Source organism: Lutra lutra, chromosome 5 (assembly GCF_902655055.1).
Source record: "Lutra lutra chromosome 5, mLutLut1.2, whole genome shotgun sequence".
NCBI lineage: Eukaryota > Metazoa > Chordata > Mammalia > Carnivora > Mustelidae > Lutra > Lutra lutra.
Window position 1 is genome coordinate 48,845,986 of NC_062282.1, and position 19,716 is coordinate 48,865,701.

Here is a 19,716-nt window from a genome sequence, read left to right on the forward strand (position 1 = left end):
GTAAACATAACTTGAAAAAAGATAATATGGACAAGGAATTTTGAGCAGGCAATAGTAGTAAAATTAGAAGCAAGATTCTTCTGAGTGTTGTAATGGCTGGATAGTTAAAACACAAACTTAGACCTTCAAAAACCAATTCATTTGTTTTCTTGTTTATCTTTCTTCCATTTTCCTCCACACTCTTCATTTCCCTGGTAACTAGACCAGTGTCAGGCGGAAGACCGCACTTTTCACTAAATGAATACAATTAATAAGTGAATAGTGATGGTGGGGAGTTTGGGAATATAAATATGCACAATCTGCTTATTTTTATCAAAAATTTGTATGTGCTCAATTTCTAGTGGATATCTACAACATGACCAACTCAGCATCTCCTTTTCTGAGAAATTAACTACCTTCTCCCATACATGGATATTTGGGGGACTGCCAAATTCTTACAGGATTCAGGCCCCAATTGATAGGCCCAGCTGGAATCTGAAATACCACCCCTAATTCCCCCTCTGGCCTGGTTAATAATTAGTCTTCCTCTTTTCCGACAGTGGTGCACAAAGACTTAACATGAGAACTGCTAGCAGCCATGTTCTCCATCCATTCACAATAAGGCTGGTTTGTAAAGAGAATGGAGCTAACAGAAGGAAAACAGGAGAAACAGTGAAGAGATCTGAATTGAGTTTGAATCTCACTTGCCCTGGAAATCCTCGCAGTTCTCTTCATAGTTTGTTCAATTTATCCTTCAATCATGCAACATGGTTATTTTTTTTTTTAAATTGGTCTTTTTCCTTCAACTAGGTTGAGTAGAGTGTACTAATATTTTTTTTAAGATTATTTATTTATTTGACAGACAGAGATCACAAGTAGGCCGAGAGGCAGGCAGAGAGCGAAGGAAGCAGGCTCCCCGCTGAGCAGAGAGCCCGATTTGGGGCTCGATCCCAGGACACTGGGATCATGACCCAAGCCGAAGGCAGAGGCTTTAACCCACTGAGCCACCCAGGCGCCCCTGTACTAATATTTCTTTAACACACTGCACAGTCAGGCCATCTAGAGATTTCTTAAAACCAGTGCCACAGTCCCACTCCATAACAATGAAATCAAAATCTCTGTAGTCTGGGAATCAGTAATTTCAAGAGGTGCCAGGCTATTCCAGAGATTTCACTTTGAGGAATCAGCCTATCAGGAATATTCACTGTAACTAAGTAGGCAGAGATGTATTTGACCCTCACAAGATCAAAAAACTAACTTTTAAACTTGTAACAACTATCAGTCCACTAGTGTTCCCAAATCTCATTCTAATTACAGTTCACATTAGAACTCTCACTTAGTTTTGGGCAAGTGCCACCCAGGACCTCCAAGATTATATCCTCCAAAAGTCAGAATTTAAGATTCCTCGTGGAATTTTGACCCCTAATCCTCCCTACATATACACACTCTTATACAAACTATATTGTGACTCTTATAACGTTACCTGTTTTTTCCAGAATTGCAAAGCAGCCAAAAACTGGTTTAGTACCTCCTAGCCCAACACCCTCAAAGTTATAAAATGGTTAAGGCCATAGGAAAGAGACTTCTTTGGAGAGCTGTTCAAGTGTTATGCAACATCCAGCTGCTCCCCCAAAAGCATATGGGGGCTCCTCTCCCCCTTCAATTTAATCTCAAGAGCCTGGACTGTGTCCCTAGTGTCCCAAAATCTGTATTAAACATATAAAGGAAAATAAAAAATTGGCCAACTAGCTGCCCAATAGAGAGGCATCTACTTGGAAACAATCTACACTCCTGAGATTTAAGAAAAGGATGCAGGAAAGTTTCACATAAAGAATAGGCCTGTGGCCACATTAAACTGAACTTTGCCAGCTCTAAGACTAGAAACCTCAATAGAGCAAATCCCTGAAGGGTGGTATACCAAGAACTGGGTAAGAATTAAAAGTAGGTATCTGGAAAAGATACTTTATCAGTGATGCACCCATATTTCATTGCTAAGAACTTAGTTCCATGGCTGAATGCAGACCCAAGAGGAGTGAAAAAACGTAGACCCTGGCAGCCGCATCTCAGGGGAACAAGCATCTCCTGTACACAATCCAACGGTCTGTTACCAGTTCCCTTCCCATTGCAGGCTTCCAGCCTTAGCGAGTCCGAGTATAGCTTCGAAGGAAATGTATAGCTAATTACATAGACATTTTACTAAAATGAATGTAACAAAAAGTAATCAAAAGATTTATTATCTGAGTGACTGGAAAAAAGTTAATAGACCTATCCAAGGTAGGAATAAGAAGCTGAGATAGTATATTTACAGAAGCAGTCAAGAGGAAAAATAAAATTGCTGTTTCATAACTCTATGGGGTTCCTCTCTTTTAACATGTTATACTACATTTTTAGAGATCAAGTAAGTTTTTAAGTAAAGTAAATCTGAAGATTTTATAATTTCACATTTATACAGCTTGATATCCTTTATTTATCTATCATTCTTAAAGCAAATGACAAATCTAGTTTTCAAAGATGAAAGCTTGCTATTACTGAGATCTTCAATGTTTTCTGCAACTCCAAATCCAGGAATGTTCCACACAATCGCAGAACTTTCCTTTTTAAGGTGATTACTCTTAATGTATACATACAGAATCATTTGCCTATGCTTGCCACTTACAGACAGTAACGCCTCCTAAATGATGAAGCAGGAGTCAAGCTGTTCGCATGACTTCTAGTTATATCTCTTTAAGACTCTCCAAAAGCAAAATAATGAATATATGACATTTACTGAAAAGAAAAGGAGAAAAGCAAAAAAAAGAAAAAGAAAAAGAAATATCCTTCATGGTCTTTCATTCATTTCATCAATTAGGACACACAGGGCAGCATCTTTCTCTATAATCTGGTCTCTCCTATGACCTGAACTTTCTCTTTGCTGTTCATTCCGTCCAGTACAATTGTTGCTATCATCAGCATCCATTGGTTCAGTTTTTACTCTCATCCCTGCTTCTGAATGAGGCAGATCATCAGGCAAAGAAGCCAGGCAATTCTGAATCATCTCAATGACTCGTTCCAGATGCTTCTGAAACCGCTCAGCTGTTTCAAGGCGTTGACGTTTCTGCACCTCCATCATGACTCTCAATGTCTCTCTTGCTTGGTGGGGTCGGTATTCATTTATGAGATGATGCACATGTACAAAAAGCAGCTTAAGATCTTCCAGTTTCTCTTCTCGTTTTATACTCCCAGGGCTCCTTATCAAGATATCTAAGAGATCTAAGAAATTAATAAGAATAGACATATTGAGTTTTCTCAGTTCCTTCTTGTGATCAAACTGCATAGGATGAAGCCGTTCGATGCCCTGGCTTTCTAAAGGGCGGATGATAAGATCATCACATTGGAACTGATTGCCAAACATCATATAACTGTCTTTTATTGGAGGTGGAGGCTTGGGAGCTAGGCCTTCCTGAATATTCTCATCTGTATATTCCTTGATGTACTGCATTGGAGGTGGCGGAAGAGCGCTTACTTGTTGCGGCTCACCCATGGCGGAAGACCAAGAACCTGTGGAAACAAAACAAAGATTTCGAGTACAGCTACAACACAAACCTGTCACCTTGGGTGACTACAGACAGTATTTCCCTTTTTTTCCCCCCTGGCAAGTTTGGGGCCCAAGACAAAATGATCTTAGTTTCTAAAACAACGTGGAAAGGCTGCCATCTTTTTCTAATTAGCATTCTATCGCTAAACATCCAACGACTTCTCCTTCTCTGCTGAAGACTTTCATTGACATACAAAAAAAATTAAGTAGTGTATTTTTATCTATAAATAAAATCTGGATCCCATATCCCTCACCAGTTATGTCATTTCTGTATCAACGCACTTCCCTTCTGCCTTGGCTTCTGTGAGCCTCCACTTAGGTTCTCTTCCTACTTCACTGGCCACTCCCTTTCAATCTTCTCTACCACCACTCCTCTACCTAAATTTTAATGCTGACCTGTCTCAGAGGGTTGCTCTGAGGCCCTCTCCTCACTCTAAATTAGTGAATCACAAACTCAAGTGCCAAGGGGAAAACACTGAAGCACTCTGGGGCAGGGATTCATATGAATTAAGCACATGCAAGCCAAATCTCAAAGCCTCCAGCCATTAGCATTCATGTGAGAAAGAAGACTCATTGTTCCTCAGTTTCTTGATTTCTTAAAAGGCAGCAAAAACCCATATTTTATGCAGAATCTCTCAGTTTTTACTTTTTTTTTTTTTTGGTCAGAGAGAGTGAGCACAGGCAGACAAAGTGGCAGGCAGAGGCAGAGGGAGAAGCAGGCTTCCTGCTGAGCAAGGAGCCCGATGTGGGACTCGATCCCAGGACAGGACGCTGGGATCACGACCCGAGCCGAAGGCAGCCACTTAACCAACTGAGCCACTCAGGCGTCCCAGAATCTCTCAGTTTTTAAATACTGGTAATTAATTCCAGAAATCGTCAAGTTCTGTAGGTTCAAAAAGAACTTATCTACAACAATCTTTGTGGTCTGTGAGCTAATAATTTCAGAGCTCTGCTTTTTATTTTCCCTTGGGTGGTATCAGTCAATTCCATGGCTTTTATAAAACACCACTTCTACCAGTGTTCTCAACAAACAGCAATTTTGACCACCAGGAGATAAATGGCAAGGTCTGGAGATATTTTTACTTGTCACAACTGGGCGATGGAGTGCTACTGGCATCTAATGGATAGAGGCTAGGGTTGCTGCTAAGCACTAACAATGCCTATGACAGCTCCCAACAAAGAATTATCCAGCCCTAAATGTCAACAAAATATTGTGCCAAAGTGGAGAAACCCTGTTTCTACCTCCAATCCAGACTGCCTGAACTCCTTCTGGATGGCTCATAAAGCCTTCAGACCGCGCCTCCCCCCGAAAAGCATTACCTCCTCTCCTCCCTACCATCACGAATCTATCAAGTCCTGTTGATTCCACACCTTCACTATCTCAAGTTCATCAATTCTGACCAAGCCACCATTTCTTCTCCAGGAATACAATCGTTTCCCCAGGGATCTTTTTGCTTCCATTACTGTTCCTCCACATAATAGTTAGCATAATTGTTTTCAACCCTCATTCCTTCTCTTTCATTATATCCTAGCAGTACTGTCTTTAATGTAGTATTTCTACACTATTTTATAACTATACCAACTTCTTCTGGCCTGGGGTCTTTCCATATGCTTTTTTCTCTGCTTCAGGCAGTAGCTTAAAATGTCACCTCTAAAGAAATAACTTAGTGGAATAGTAATCAAAAACAGATCCTACTTTTCTTCTTTTATCCTCTGAAGCAGTATTTGATTTCTCTCCCTGACCAGACTGTAAGTTCCATGGGAGAAGAACTCTTATCATAGTTCTATGTCTACAACCTTGCACACAGAAGCTTCATAAATATTTGTTGAGCAACTTCATTCATTTCAGGAGGGATCCAAATCAGTGGAATTTGGAAACAGGTACAAACATACTTAATGTGTATTCCCTCTTTTGACTGTTTATTATTTGTCTTCTAATACAGGACAATGAGTATCCAGGGATGATGACTTTGACAACAGATAATATCTGTGTACATACTGTGTGCCAGACAGTTTACTTTTCTCAGGGCTGTGAGAAAAACTGCTCTTTCCACTTTGGAGATGAGACAATTGAGGCTCAGAAAGGTTGAACCACTTGCATAAAGTCACAGATTAAGGAGTAAAGGATCTAGGGCCTAAAGATCTCAAACACTACATTATACTATCTTTCAAGGATAAACAAAAAACACTCCCACCATCCTAGTGTTGCTTACAACCTATCAAGGAAAACATACAAAAAATAACTACCAAGTTTTGAGGCTAATACAAAAGACAAACAGATCTAATTACCAAAAATAAGTCTAAAAATTACATATAGGAAAATGTATCACAAGCAAAATTAAAACACAATCCCATTCTTCTGGGAAAGGAAAATGCTTGCAAGCTAACCAAGAGTGAATACTAGAAATTTGATTTTGATTTTTTAAAAACATTTTCTGACTCCATCCCCACTGGAAGGAAAGCACTAGGACTTCAGGAACTGCCTGTCTTTTTTTTTTTTTTTATGTGACAGAGAGAGAGATCACAAGTAGGCAGAGAGGCAGGCAGAGAGAGAGGGGAAAGCAGGCTCCCGGCTGAGCAGAGAGCCCGATGTGGGGCTCGATCCCAGGACCCTGAGATCATGACCTGAGCCGAAGGCAGTGGCTTAACCCACTGAGCCACCCAGGCGCCCCAGGAACTGCCTGTCTTGTACACAACTCCACCTCTAGCATCTCAACACCTAGAAGATCCTCAATAAAGACCCCGTGGATGAGTTTTGTTTTTGTTTTTTACCTCTATTTTTTAGAACCTAGAAAAACAAACAAAAGAAGACAAGGAAAATGCATATGCTGAATAAAGCCAGGAAAATATTCAGACTAATACATTTCTAAAAGCAAATTTCTAAAAATGATGCTTTTCATCTAAGACTATCAAGATTTCAAATACTCCATCATTCAACAAATATTAGAACACCTTCCATGTGACAGGCACTGGATTCCAGCAGAGGTCACACTATCCTTTTGATGTGGTTCTTTTGGAATGTTTTTGGTCAGGTTTGATGGTGTCCAGAGCCAACTGATGGCCAAGAAAGAATTCTTGAGACGTCTTTGGTGCAAAAAGGTGGGGGGACAGAACCCATGGACAGAAAGAGCTGGACTGGAGTCCTAGGAGTGGTCCATCAAATACTTTCAAGTTGGGAGAGAGTTAGGGATAGGGTAAGCCTCCCAGGAAACAAGGTTTCCAGGATCCTGAGGAGGCTAGCTATTATTAGGAAAGGTCATTTATTACTGGTTAGTAAAAACTCAGTCAAGAGACCCTTCAGATGTACATCAGTGGGTCATATACTTGGGGGATGACTGCTAACATGTATCTGGGGGATAGAGACAAAGGAGGTTTCCAACAGAATTTTTTTTTTTTAAACGGCTCTCTCTCTTTTTTTTTTTTAATTTAATTTTTTTTAATTTTTTAATTTTTTTAATTTTTTAATTATTTTTTATAAACATATATTTTTATCCCCAGGGGTACAGGTCTGCGAATCGCCAGGTTTACACACTTCACAGCACTCACCATAGCACATACCCTCCCCAATATCCATAACCCCACCCCCCCTCTCCCAACCCCCCTCCCCCCATCAACCCTCAGTTTGTTTTGTGAGATTAAGAGTCACTTATGGTTTGTCTCCCTCCCAATCCCATCTTGTTTCATTTATTCTTCTCCTACTCCCTTAACCCCCCCATTCCAACAGAATTTTTATAAGTTAAAGTAGACTCACAGGATCCTGGGGGTTGGGCTAAGATTACCAGCTGCCCTTAGCAAAGTATTAACATTAAGGCAGCTGAGTTCCTAGAGGAATGTCACTCTGCCTGTTTCAAGGGCCTAGTCAGCAGGCTGTAGGTAGCAAGGAAGTGTAATGATTTTTTTTCTTTGTTTCCCACATTGCTCATACCAATATTTTTTATAGGAAAATTTCTAGAAGTAGAATTGCTGGCTCAAAAATATCAGCATTTAAACTTTTGATACTGCCAAATTAAATTCCAAATATATATTTGTTTCCTTTCCTGTCAGTTGTGTGTGAGAATTCTCCCATAATGTCTTGGGTTTTACCTGCCCAGTACCCAAGAGTGTTGTGGGGTGGCTGCAATGATGGCTTCTGTGAGAACTGAGGTGAGTGGGGTCTTTGCACCCCAACTGGTTTCCCTACAGGGCCAGAACAGCTAAGAGCCTGATTCTAAAACTGGGATGACATTCCCAAAGAAGAAAATGAGAGAAAGTGATGTGGGGAACAAAGGAGGAATGCAGGTAAAATTAAATCTTATAACCTGCAGCCCATCCGCAAATACTTGAGATAGGCAGATTATAACACTCCTCCAGCAGCGTCCAGTGCGTCTTTAACATATGAAAGTCCTTTTGGAACTTCCCTTTATTTCTCCTAATCCCAAGGTATAAACCCACTTGCTTCACGTAATCCTGGGTCAGCAGGCAGCAGCAGCCACAGCTTCAGATCCTAACCTCTTTCCTACATCAGAAGTACATAAAAATGTGCATTAGGGGTGTTTAATGCAGCGATGTTTGAAAAGAGAAGAAGTCGGAAATAATCCATGACTTCATCAATATGACTGCGTAAAATATTTCTATATGACACAATGCAGCCCGTAAGGAAAAAAATTGGTAAAACTTCATGGGGGCAGGGTTAAAAACACTGTGTCCTGTTTACAACACAGGGTAGCAGCAAACAGTGATAATCAACTTTCTAACATAAATTCAGAATTACAGAAAGTTGAATGAAAAGTATAAAGAACATTCCATATTCCTCACCCAGATTTCAAAATGTTAACATTTTCCCTCACTTGCCTTAGTGGTCTCCCTCAAATAAGAATGTTCCCTTACTACCAAAATCATGGAATTAGCGCCGATCTGGTATTTCAAAAGCAATTTTAGACAGCCCAAGTTTCACCTCACTCAGGCATCTTTCAGTTGGGGGGTCCTGTTTCGTGCTTCCCAACACCAGGGGCATTCCTCTCTTCAAGATGCCATTTTCCAAGGGCCAACTCCGTCGCAGGTACGTTTTAAATCCTCTGTCTTCCTACAAAGTCTATAAATAAAGTACTACTGTCAACTTCATTTACAGAGGAAGCTCCCCAGTCTCAATGAGGGGAAGCGTTTGGCACCAGATCAAAAGGCTAGTAAAGGGGCACCTGGGTGGCTCAGTGGGTTAAAGCCTCTGCCTTCGGCTCAGGTCATGATCCCAGGGTCCTGGGATCGAGCCCCGCATCGGGCTCTCTGCTCAGCAGGGAGCCTGCTTCCTCCTCTCTCTCTCTCTCTCTCTGCCTGCCTCTCTGCCTACCTGTGATCTCTATCTGTCAAATAAATAAATAAAATATTTAAAAAAAAAAAAAAAAAAAGGCTAGTAAAGGGGCACCTGGGTGGCTCAGTGGGTTAAAGCCTCTGCCTTCGGCCCAGGTCATATCAGGGTCCTGGGATCGAGCCCCGCATTGGGCTCTCTGCTCAGCGGGGAGCCTGCTTCCTCCTCTCTCTCTGCCTGCCTCTCTACCTGCTTGTCATCTCTGTCAAATAAATAAATAAAATCTTAAAAAAGAAAAAAAAAAAGGCTAGTAAAAAGCAGAGCAAGAATTCTTATCCCTGTCCTTTTCGTTACTCAGTACAAGCTCTAAGTCAGCGAAGTACAGGAACTTGACATACCACAGAAGTTATGGGTGTATCTGCATCGCTTCTCCCGAATGAACTTTTCAGAGGCAAGGTCTTTTGTAAAGCCAGCGCCAAGCGTTACAGTGGGTTATCCGACTCAAGGCTCACCTTCCATAGTGCATGTTTTAAGCTAGACGCTTAACCGAAAAAGGACGGTGTCCAGGGTCCCGCCCCCAGACAGGTGATTGGTTTCATTTACGGTGAATGCGGTCGCTGGAAAGCGGCTTTTAAAAACTCTCCAAATGAAGTGACCAGGAGGCTTGGGGTCGGCCGGCCTCCTCCACCCCACTAACTCAGCCGATTTCAGGATCGCTGCCTGAGGAGGGAGGGCGGGGATGGTCACTGTCAGTTGACAAAAGGCCGGAGGCTAAAGGACTAGCCAACTCCGCACAGCTTAGCAAACCAGCGGCACTCAGGACTAGAACTCGGGTCTCCCAACCTGCGGTCTGGCTCGGCCTCCGCACACAGAGAAAGCCCCGAGCTTGCCGCGTCGAAGACACCTTCCACCCGGCTCCCCACGAGCAGCAGCGAGGCGGCAACCTCGGAGGGACGCGGGAGAGGAAAGTCAGAGAGCATACGCCCCGCGCCAGACCTACCCCATTCCCAGCCCGCCCTCAGGAAGGCGCGGGGTGCGGGAGGAGAGAGGCACGCGGAACGAAGCCCAAAGTCGTCGCCGCCCACTCACCTCAGCTCAGGGTTTACACTGGAGCCGCCTTCGCCTCCGCAACCGAAATCCGACTTCCGGCCGCCTCCTACAGGAAGAAGCCCCTGACGCTGTCTTTTGATTGGCTTAAAGAGCTGTCTTTTAGCCGAGGCTCTAGGCCCGCCTCCAAATAATAGCTTGCTATTGCGCCTGTGCATTTCTACCTAGATTTGGGCGGTTTTGTTGCCTGCGGGATTGGAGATGGGGGCTATGTGTTTGTTAGTATTTTATATCAGTAAAATTAGCAGTTGGTAAGCTTCACTCCTTATTTTTCTTGTTTTTTAACGCCTAGAATTAAACAGCGCATCCATATGCCTTTCATGCAAGTTAGAAAATACAGATAAACAGATCATTTTTAATTATAGCTGCTCTAATCCCACTGTCAAAAATAAAATTACATTAATTTTTAATCTGGAAATATTTGTGAACATGACTGGGAATCAATAACGTTCTCAGTTTCCATTTCTTCGCTATATATTCATATTTAATTTCATTTAGAAATTGAAACATGTCTAATTATATTTCCAGGTAACAGATTAACAAATATAAAAATGTATTTTTTTCAGAGGTAATTTTCCATAAGTCACAAACTTATAAATTCCTGGGAATCTTACAAGAGCATATTGGACATAAAAAGTTAGGTTGTTATTCTGATAAAAGTTTTCAACTTTACCTCTTTAAGATTATTTGAATTTCATTTTTTACAAAATTATGGGGTTCCAAGTATATACAAAAGTAGAACTGTACTTATCCACCTTCAATGAGTATCTACCCATTAGAACTAAACATTATTTCAACATGCGTCTCTGAAATAGGGCTCTTCATTACCCCCCCATAAACACAGAAACATTATTTCATTTAAAATTAAATTAGTAACTATTTAAAAATCATGAAAATCAGGGGTTCCTGGGTGGCTCAGTCAGCTAAGCGTCTGACTCTTGATTTTGGCTCAGATCACGATGTCCGAGTCATGAGATCACTCTGTGCTCAGCTTGGAATCTGCCTGAGATTGTCTCTCCCTCTGCGCCTCCCCCTACCATCCCTCTCTAAGGGGGAAAAAAAAATAATCAAAGTCAAGTGATTATTTGGATACCATTTGTTTCAGGATTCAATAAGCCTTTGTGACTGGCTGATATGTCTTTCAATTACCTTTTAACCTAAAGGTTCTGCTAAGTAATAAAAATTTAACCCAGTAAATTTGAAAGATCTAATTGGTTTATTAATCTATTCATGAATGGGGCAGAATCCCATCTTGTAGGTAAAGGTGAGCTCTAAGGATGTGTACCAAATGGGAAGTTTTTATAGAAAGCAGGGTGGAGCAAAGAAGTTATTAGCAAAAGAAACTTTTGTCTCACACAAGGTCTATTCCCTTAAGGGGAAGAGCAGGGGCTTTATTATGAAGATAACCTCATCTTCCTTTGGGAGTGAGGGGCAATGGCCCATGCCATAGATTACCTCATTTTGTGCTGACCACAAAATTCCAGATTGATTGGTTTAAAATTTCACTCGTTGACAAACCATGAGAGACTCTGGACTCCAGGAAACAAACTGAGGTTTACAGAAGGGAGGAGCGTGGGGTGGGGGGATCGGGTAACTGGGTGATGGGCATTAAGGAGGGCACATGTTGTGATGAGCACTGGGTGTTATACACAACTAATGAGTCGTTGAACACTACATCAAAAACTAATGATGTACTACTATATGTTGGCTAACTGAACATAAAAAGTAAAATAAATAAATAAATAAAATTCCACTCCTTGGGGCACCTGGGTGCCTTTGGCTCAACTCATGATCTCCGGGTCCTGGGATGGAGCCCCACACTGGACTCCCTGCTCAGCCAGGAACCTGACTCTCCCTCTCCCTCTGCTATTCCCCCTGCTTGTGTTCTCTTGGTCTCTGTCAAAAATAAAAACAAAAATCTTTACAAAAAATTCAGATCACAAACTCAAAAAAAAAATTTTTTTTTCAAAAAAATTAAAGGTTAAAAAAATAATAACAAAATTCCACTCCTGGAAAAGTTGAAACTCCAATCAAGTCTTAGATTGCTATCCTGTGGGCAAGTGACTCCACCTTGGACCTGGATGGTTTTCTTTTCTTTTTTTATTTTTCCATTTTTTTTAAAGATTTTATTTATTTATTTGACAGACAGAGATCACAAACAGGCAGAGAGGCAGGCAGAGACAGAGGGAGAAGCAGGCTCCCCGCTGAGCAGAGAGCCCAATGCGGGGCTCGATTCCAGAACCCTGGGATCATGACCTGAGCCGAAGGCAGAGGCTTTAACCCACTGAGCCACCCAGGTGCCCTTATTTTTCCATTTTTTAAAAGATTTATCTATTCATTTTATTTTTTTTTAAGATTTTATTTACATATTTGACAGACAGAGATCACAAGTAGGCAGAGAGGCAGGCAGAGAGAGAGGGAGAAGCAGGCTCCCCGCTGAGCAGAGAGCCCGATGCAGGGCTCGATCCCAGGACCCCGAGACCATGACCTGAGCCGAAGGCAGAGGCTTAACCCACTGAGCCACCCAGGCACCCCTATCTATTCATTTTAGAGAAAGAAAGCACAGGGCGCACCTGTGAGCAGGAAGAGGGGCAGAGAAAGAGGGAGAGAAGCAGACTACAGGCAGAGAATGGAGCCCACCGGGCTGGATCCCACAACCCTGAGACCATGACCTAAGCCAAAATCAAGAGTCAGGTGCTTAATCCCTTTGTGGTTTTCTTTTTTTAATAGCCTTCTCCATCTCAGTTCTCCCCTCCCCTCATACCAATGTATTTGTTGAAGAAATCCATGCACTTGCAAGTGTACCCCATTCAGACTCTTCTTCCCAAATCAGACCAATGATTTTTTCAGGGTTTTAGGATTCTTGTCTCACAGAGTCAAAGAATGAATGGACAAAAAAGAGTGAAATGAAAATTTATTAAGCGAAGGTGAGAACAGAAAGGAAAGAAAAAAGCTCTCTAGAGTAAAAGGGGTCTCGAATGGGTTGCCACTGTGGCCTTTTACTGGCAGTCTTTTATTGAGAACTGACCAGGAAGACTGTGGCCTTGAAAATCTTGTGTGGTCTTGGTTTAAGCAAGGACTGTTGATAATATCCTTAATGGCTTACTTCTTCGAGGTCTGGTCAGTTTCTGTGATTACAATGTAGCTGCCAGGGGAAGAAAAAAAAAAAAAGTACTCTCTAACATTCAGGGCCAGGCAGTCTGATTTGTTCCCTTTCTCTCTGGTTTTGTATGCCTCCGAGTTTCTCCACATGTGGGATTTCTGTGAGCCTGGTCATGTAGGCCCTGTGGGAGCCACCTCAGTGGGGTCAGGGGCCTCCTATCTTTCCTGCCTGGATCTTAACCCTCTCCTTATTCAATGTGACCCATCCCAGGCCCTCCCATGGTCATTCCTGGTCCTCATTTTACTCCAAGCTCAGCCACATTTGGCATGTTTGATCCTTTGAATTGTCCCAGGACTCAGTTCTCACTTCTTGGTGGGATCTCATCAGGTGATAATAACCAGGTGATATCCAGGCCCTGGCAACACACTCTCCTTTGTCCTCAGGCCCCCCACCCAACACTATCACACATCTTTACTCAATGGCACTTCACTCAATTGCAAAGACTCAGATCTAAAGATGTTTTGCTCTTTTTTTCTCTGATACTACCATACCTGCCTGTTGTATTACTTTCATTTAGAATAAGTAAAAGTCCCAAGCATAACCAATTTTCACCATTCCTACTGCTAATGGTCCTAGTCCATGCCATAGGACTGGAAACCGGACTTCTGAAATAGACTTCTAAATGGTCTCCTTGCTCCTACTCTTGTCCTCCCCTAGCCTATTTATCACAGCCTTATAATAGAAGATTATCTTTATTCATAATTCTCCAAGGTTTTCTATCATACTTACAATAAAAATCTAATATCCTCACAATGGCCTATATAAGGCCTTAAAAAACCCAGTCCTTGGCTGCTTCCCCAATATAATTTCCCACCATTTTTTTCCATGCTCACTCTTCTCCAGGCCTTATTTCTTTCCCTCAAAATTGCCACCATAACTCTTGCCTCAGGGGCATTGTATTTGCCTGGAACTCTCTTCCACAGATGTTGACATGCCTCACTTTCTCAGTTCATTCCAGTCTCTGATCAAATGTGATCAAATGAGGTCTTTCCTGGTCACTATATAAAATAGTAGTTTCCCTAATCATTCTCCTGGGAGATGCCCCAGTCCCTTTACAATGCAGTATCCTTTCTCCATAGAACTTATATGTGATATCATATTATGAAGTGATATCATATTATGTGATATCATATTATGAAGTATTTTTATTTATTTTTATTGTTTTTCTTACCCATCAAAATACAGGGTTCATGAGGGTAGGGACTTTGTTTCATTCACTGCTACATTCTCAGCACCTAGAACTGGTGGCTGAAATTGGCAGGTACTCAATGGACATTTATTGTATAAGTAACAAAATGAATTCAATCACATTTTCAAATGAATTCACAATGTGACATTGAAGGATAAATCAGTCTATTTAGCCAAAGCCCCATTGTGTGAAATTATATTCCTCTAAATTTTTGCTATTATGAATATACTGGATGAACATCCTGGTGCATATCTGTTTATACATAATATCCATTTTTTTTTCCTTGAGATAAAATCCTGGAACTTGAGTTGCTGGACCCATAGGTGCAGTGTTTTCTGGGTAATAGCAGGATCAAGGTTAGAATCTAGAACTCTTAACTCTCAATCTCGTGTTCTTTACAATAAACTACAAATAAATAATGGTATGAAATTCATATTGTGAAAGAGGCTAGTGAAAATATAGCATGTAATAAATATTTATTTGTGTGGCTATATTTTTAGAATCTGAGTGGAAAGTTTACTCCTTAAAGATGCCTCCTATAGCTTGCAAAGGAATATGTCCATGAAACAAATTGTCTACTGTGCCCAGCACTGTTCTAGAAGGTAAAAAAGACAAAGCCTTGCCTTCTAATGGAGAGACACAGACAGCAACATGGAAACAAGTAAGAATTTCAGATAGTGATAGGGATATGGAGGGAAAAGATAACATAAAATAATGTGATAATTATGTGGTTTGGGGGTAGCTACTTTATTGAGGATGATCAGGGAAACCTCTCCCCCAGGTGACTTTGGAGATAGGACATGAACAAGGAGACAACCATGCAAAGACCTGGAAGATAGCAAGTGCAAAGAGCCCAAGACTGCCATGATCTTCCCAAGTTACAGAGACGGAGGGGGCCTACGTTCTCTCTAATGATTGAGCAAAGAAGAGTGGTAGATGAAGGGCAGAAATAGGCGGGGTCTGTGTTAACTGGAGTCTTACCTCAGCACATCATAAAAGACATCAGTATTTATCATTTGAGCCTAAATGGTAGCAGAAATATTTTTTAAGATTAGTTTATTGAGGAATAATTTACATATAATAAAATTAACTTCAGGTTAATTTCAGTTCAATCAGCTTGATGAATACATACTGTCCTAGAACAACCACCACCAGAATTAAGATATAAAATACTTGTATCACCCCAAGCAATTCTTCTTGTGCACCTTTTGTATGCAGCCCCGTCCCTACACTCCCAGCCCCTAGTAACCACTGATCTGATTCTGTTCGTATGGCGTTGCCTTTTCCAGAATGTCATATAAATGAAATCATACAATATGTGGACATTTCACGTAACATAAAAACCTTTGAGGTTCATCAGTGTTGTTGAATGTATCAATAGTTATTCCTTTTTACAGACAAGGAGTAATTCCATTGTGTGGATGCACCAAAATTCATTTCTTTGATCACCAGTTGATGGACGTTTGGGTTACTTCCTATAAACATTCATATACACGTATGTTTTCATTTCTTTTGAAAAACTACATAAGAATGGGATTGCTGAGTCTTATAATAATTAAATATTTAACTATGTAAGTGTCAAGCAGTTTTCTAAAAGAGGCTGTATCATTTTTCATTTCTATTAGCAGACCATGAGACTTGCGGTTACTTGGCATTTTCAACTGCCCTTGCCATTTTCCTTTTACTTTTTAAGAGCTACGTAGTGGGGGCACCTGGGTGGCTCAGTGGGTTAAAGCCTCTGCCTTTGGTTCAGGTCTGATCCCAGGGTTCTGGGATCAAGCCCCGCATCGGGCTCTCTGCTCAGCGGGAAGCCTGCTTCTCCCCCTCTCTCTCTCTCTGCCTGCCTCTCTGCCTACTTGTGATCTCTGTCAAATAAATAAATAAAATCTTAAAAAAAAAAACTACGTAGTGCTTTCATTTGCATTTCCCTGTTGAATATCTTTTGTGTACTGATTTGCCATATGTAGCTTCTTTGGTGAACTATCTGTTCAAATTTTTTGCCCATTTTTTTAACGGGCTTTTTTGTTTTCTCAATATTCCGTTGTAAGACTGCAGGTGCACTCACACACCCAGGATGTAAATCCTTTATCAGATATAGGTTCTGTAAATATTTCCTCCCAGTCTGTAGCTAATCTTTTCATTTCTTTAGCAGTATCTTTCAAAGAGCAGACATTTTTAGTTTTGATAAAGTCCTATTAGTCTATCGTTTTTCTTTTTATGTTTTATATTTTTTGTATGCTATCCAAGAAATCTTTGCCTAACCTGAAATCACAAAGATTTTTCCCATGTTTCCTTTCTTTCCTTCTTCTTTCTTAAAAAATATTTTATTTATTTATTTGTCAGAGAGAGAGGGCGAGCAAAAGCAGGGGGAGTGGCAGGCAGAGGGAGACTCAGGCTCCTCGCTGAGTGTGGAGCCCAATGCAGTACCTGATCCCAGGATCCTGGGAATATGACCCGAGCAGATTTTGATTTTGTTGGTCTTACCACCTCCATCATTGTTAGAGTTCATAAATAAAAATCTTCGAGATCGTATTAGTCAATTACATTGTATCTCTGCTTGTTAAGCCCAGACAGAAAAATGGAGGCTGGAAAATTAAATTTTTCATCTCCAGTCCCTGTTTCTTCCTGTCATCTGATTTTTATCAACTCACATATATTGTTTAAACAATGCACTTTAGGTGAGAGTCATGGCTAATGTATTGCTCCCCCACAGTATAGTTTCAATTTTTTTTAAAGATTTTATTTATTTATTTGACAGAGAGATCACAAGTAGGCAGAGAGGCAGGCAGAGCGAGAGAGGAGGAAGCAGGCTCCTTGCCAAGCAGAGAGCCCGATGTGGGGCTCGATCCCAGGACCCTGAGATCATGACCTGAGCCGAAGGCAGAGGCTTAACCCACTGAGCCACCCAGGTGCCCTAGTTTCAATTTGTAATTACCATTTTCATGTTATTGGTACTACAGACCTTATCTTTTTTTTTTTTTAATTTTAATTTTATTTTTTATAAACATATAATGTATTTTTATCCCCAGGGGTACAGGTCTGTGAATCTCCAGGTTTACGCACTTCACAGCACTCACCATAGCACATACCCTCCCCAATTACAGACCTTATCTTAACAACAATCTCAATAACCCAGACCTGCCTCCGGCAAATAGGGAGAACACCTGCATTTTGCTTTTCTTGCTACACCTTTCCATGGCAGCAGGGGGCAGCAGTAACCCTAGCATTTGGGAAGATCCCCAGTTTATACTCTTTTACAACAGCAAGATCTGTGTCCCACATAGGAGGTCCCACTGAAGGACAATTTCAGTTAGCTCTCGCAAGCTAAAGAAATTAAAAAGGGTTTAGAATCCTACAAAAAGGCAGGAAAGCCCTTTGGGATGGTTTGTTGTAGCTGTTACTACGGTTAAAGTCCACATTTACATTATGATGTGGAATTTCACCAAAGACAAGGTAACCTTGCCATTATTGTAACTGTTTTGGAATCATCACAAAATCTACCCATTTCACTGGTTGCTTTATTTATTTCCTATAAGTTCCCCCAAAGAATCTGGGCTATATCCTACCCATTTAAGGTCATTCTTTGAGGTCTATCTCAAATGTGACCTTCTCCAAAGGGTTTCTCAGGTTCACCCAAATAAAAATGACCTCTATACCCTGTTATAGCCTCTCTCTGTGCTCACAGCACCTCTCTTCCTTAAGTTGCAATTATCCACCTGCTTTATTTATGTGGCAAGAGCTCAGTTCCTGATTTATCTTGCATCAGCTCTGACATTCCCAGCATTGCCTCCCACATAGCCAGGGCTAAATATATTTTTGTTGAAAAATGGATATTGAACAAAAGCAAAAGAAAGAAGAAAACTCCATGTCTTCCGAATGGCAAGTGTGTACAATGTGAGCCGCCTGCCTTTGATAGGACTTCACATCAACACTGGGCCTAGGGTCAGGTGTGAGGCACTTGCCTCAGATGCAAAATTAAGGAGGGGGAGCAAATCAGTAATCAAGATAAATATTATTTAAATGCAATACTTTAAAAATAAATATTAAGAGGAAAAAATCCATCCATGATGGATAAAATATTATAATTTTAAATAAAGACAGGATCAGTAGTTCACATACTGTCATTTAAAGAGGAGAGATCCTTCCGGGAGACTCTATCATTCAAAGATTGGAATCATTTTCCTGAAAGCATCCTCTTAGGCAGATTTTTAGACTTTAATGATGCATTTGTGTTCTAAAAAATGTGTTCATTCACCAAAATATATTGCTTATCTACAGAAGCCAGCTACCATCCTAGGGGCTGCGGATAACGTGACCCAACTCACTGCAAGCCCAGAAGATATTTCTCTGCAGTTATCTGAAAAGGTCTTTGTCCACTTGGTTCCACCTATTTCAGGTCCAAAATGGACTTCTCTTAGAACTTTGGGCCTCCAAAGGGTGGAGAGAGAGCTTTTATGAATTTGGACTCACATCTTCTCTTTTACCCTATATATACTGACTCTAGCCGTTGTGGTTTATACAGGATTTGGCTATCTTCTTTCTCAATCTATTTTCCTTTGTCCCTTTATCATTTTTCTCCAGCTCTGACACCTGAGTCCCAATCTGTTCTTCAGCACATGTTAACCTGGCTGAGGAACCCTCCAATTTAATCGGAGTTGAGCAGAGTGAAGAAAGCTCTGGTCTGAGAGTCAAAAGGACCATAGTTCAACCAGTCTGGTAGGTAACCTCAGGCAAGCCAATAATCTCTTCTCAGCAGAATGAGAATCTTAGGCAGAGTCAGTAGCCTCTAAGTCATGGAAATGCCTTCCAGGTATCTACTGAGGCTAAGGACAGCCTAACTGGTAGATCTTTAGCCTGATCACTCTATCCATACCTTCAGCCAGAACACCTATACCTTCATCTCTTTGTTTACTAGATTCCATTGAAGATTTCATGTAAAAAAAATTTTTAAAGGTCAAACTGAACCAAAAGTTTGGAAATCACTGAATCACATGGTTTCTAAGTTTTTTAAAAGATTTGACATCGAGGGGCACCTGGGTAGCTCAGTGGGTTAAATCCTCTGCCTTTGGCTCGGGTCGTGATCCCGGGGTCCTGGGATCGAGCCCCGCATTGGGCTTTCTGCTCAGCAGGGAGCCTGCTTCCCCCTCTCTCTCTGCCTGCCTCTCTGCCTACTTGTGATCTCTGCTTGTCTAATAAATAAATAAAATCTTAAAAAAAAAAGATTTGACATCGATTATTTCTATTGGTATCCCTCTTTTATGTATCATTGAATATATACACCTCAGAGATAGCAATCTCACACATTTCAAAGCTCATGTGAAGAGTCACATCCAATGGGGGAAAAAAAGCTTTTCCTCCCAGCGTTCAGGAGAAAGTTCCATAATTCCATAACAGAAAAGCTCTGTAAGCACAACTTTTATATA

At 41.1% G+C, this 19,716-nt stretch overlaps 1 protein-coding gene across 6 annotated transcripts; it reads right to left on the reverse strand.

The window, feature by feature from the left end:
* Positions 1–2,181: 2,181 nt before the first annotated feature.
* Positions 2,182–10,021, reverse strand: MED7 (mediator complex subunit 7). Of its 6 annotated transcripts, none has more exons than XM_047731267.1 (2): positions 9,924–10,021; positions 2,182–3,516 (listed from the first exon to the last, which is right to left on the reverse strand). In XM_047731267.1, exon 2 carries the CDS (start codon positions 3,497–3,499, stop codon positions 2,798–2,800), a length of 702 nt encoding a protein of 233 aa, XP_047587223.1. In that variant the 5' UTR covers positions 3,500–3,516; positions 9,924–10,021; the 3' UTR covers positions 2,182–2,797. The 6 variants fall into 6 exon arrangements, with proteins under 6 accessions (XP_047587223.1, XP_047587224.1, XP_047587228.1 ...); XM_047731268.1 differs by having other exon boundaries at positions 9,835–9,952; XM_047731272.1 differs by lacking the exon at positions 9,924–10,021 and adding an exon at positions 9,678–9,789.
* Between the last annotated feature and the right edge of the window lie 9,695 nt (positions 10,022–19,716).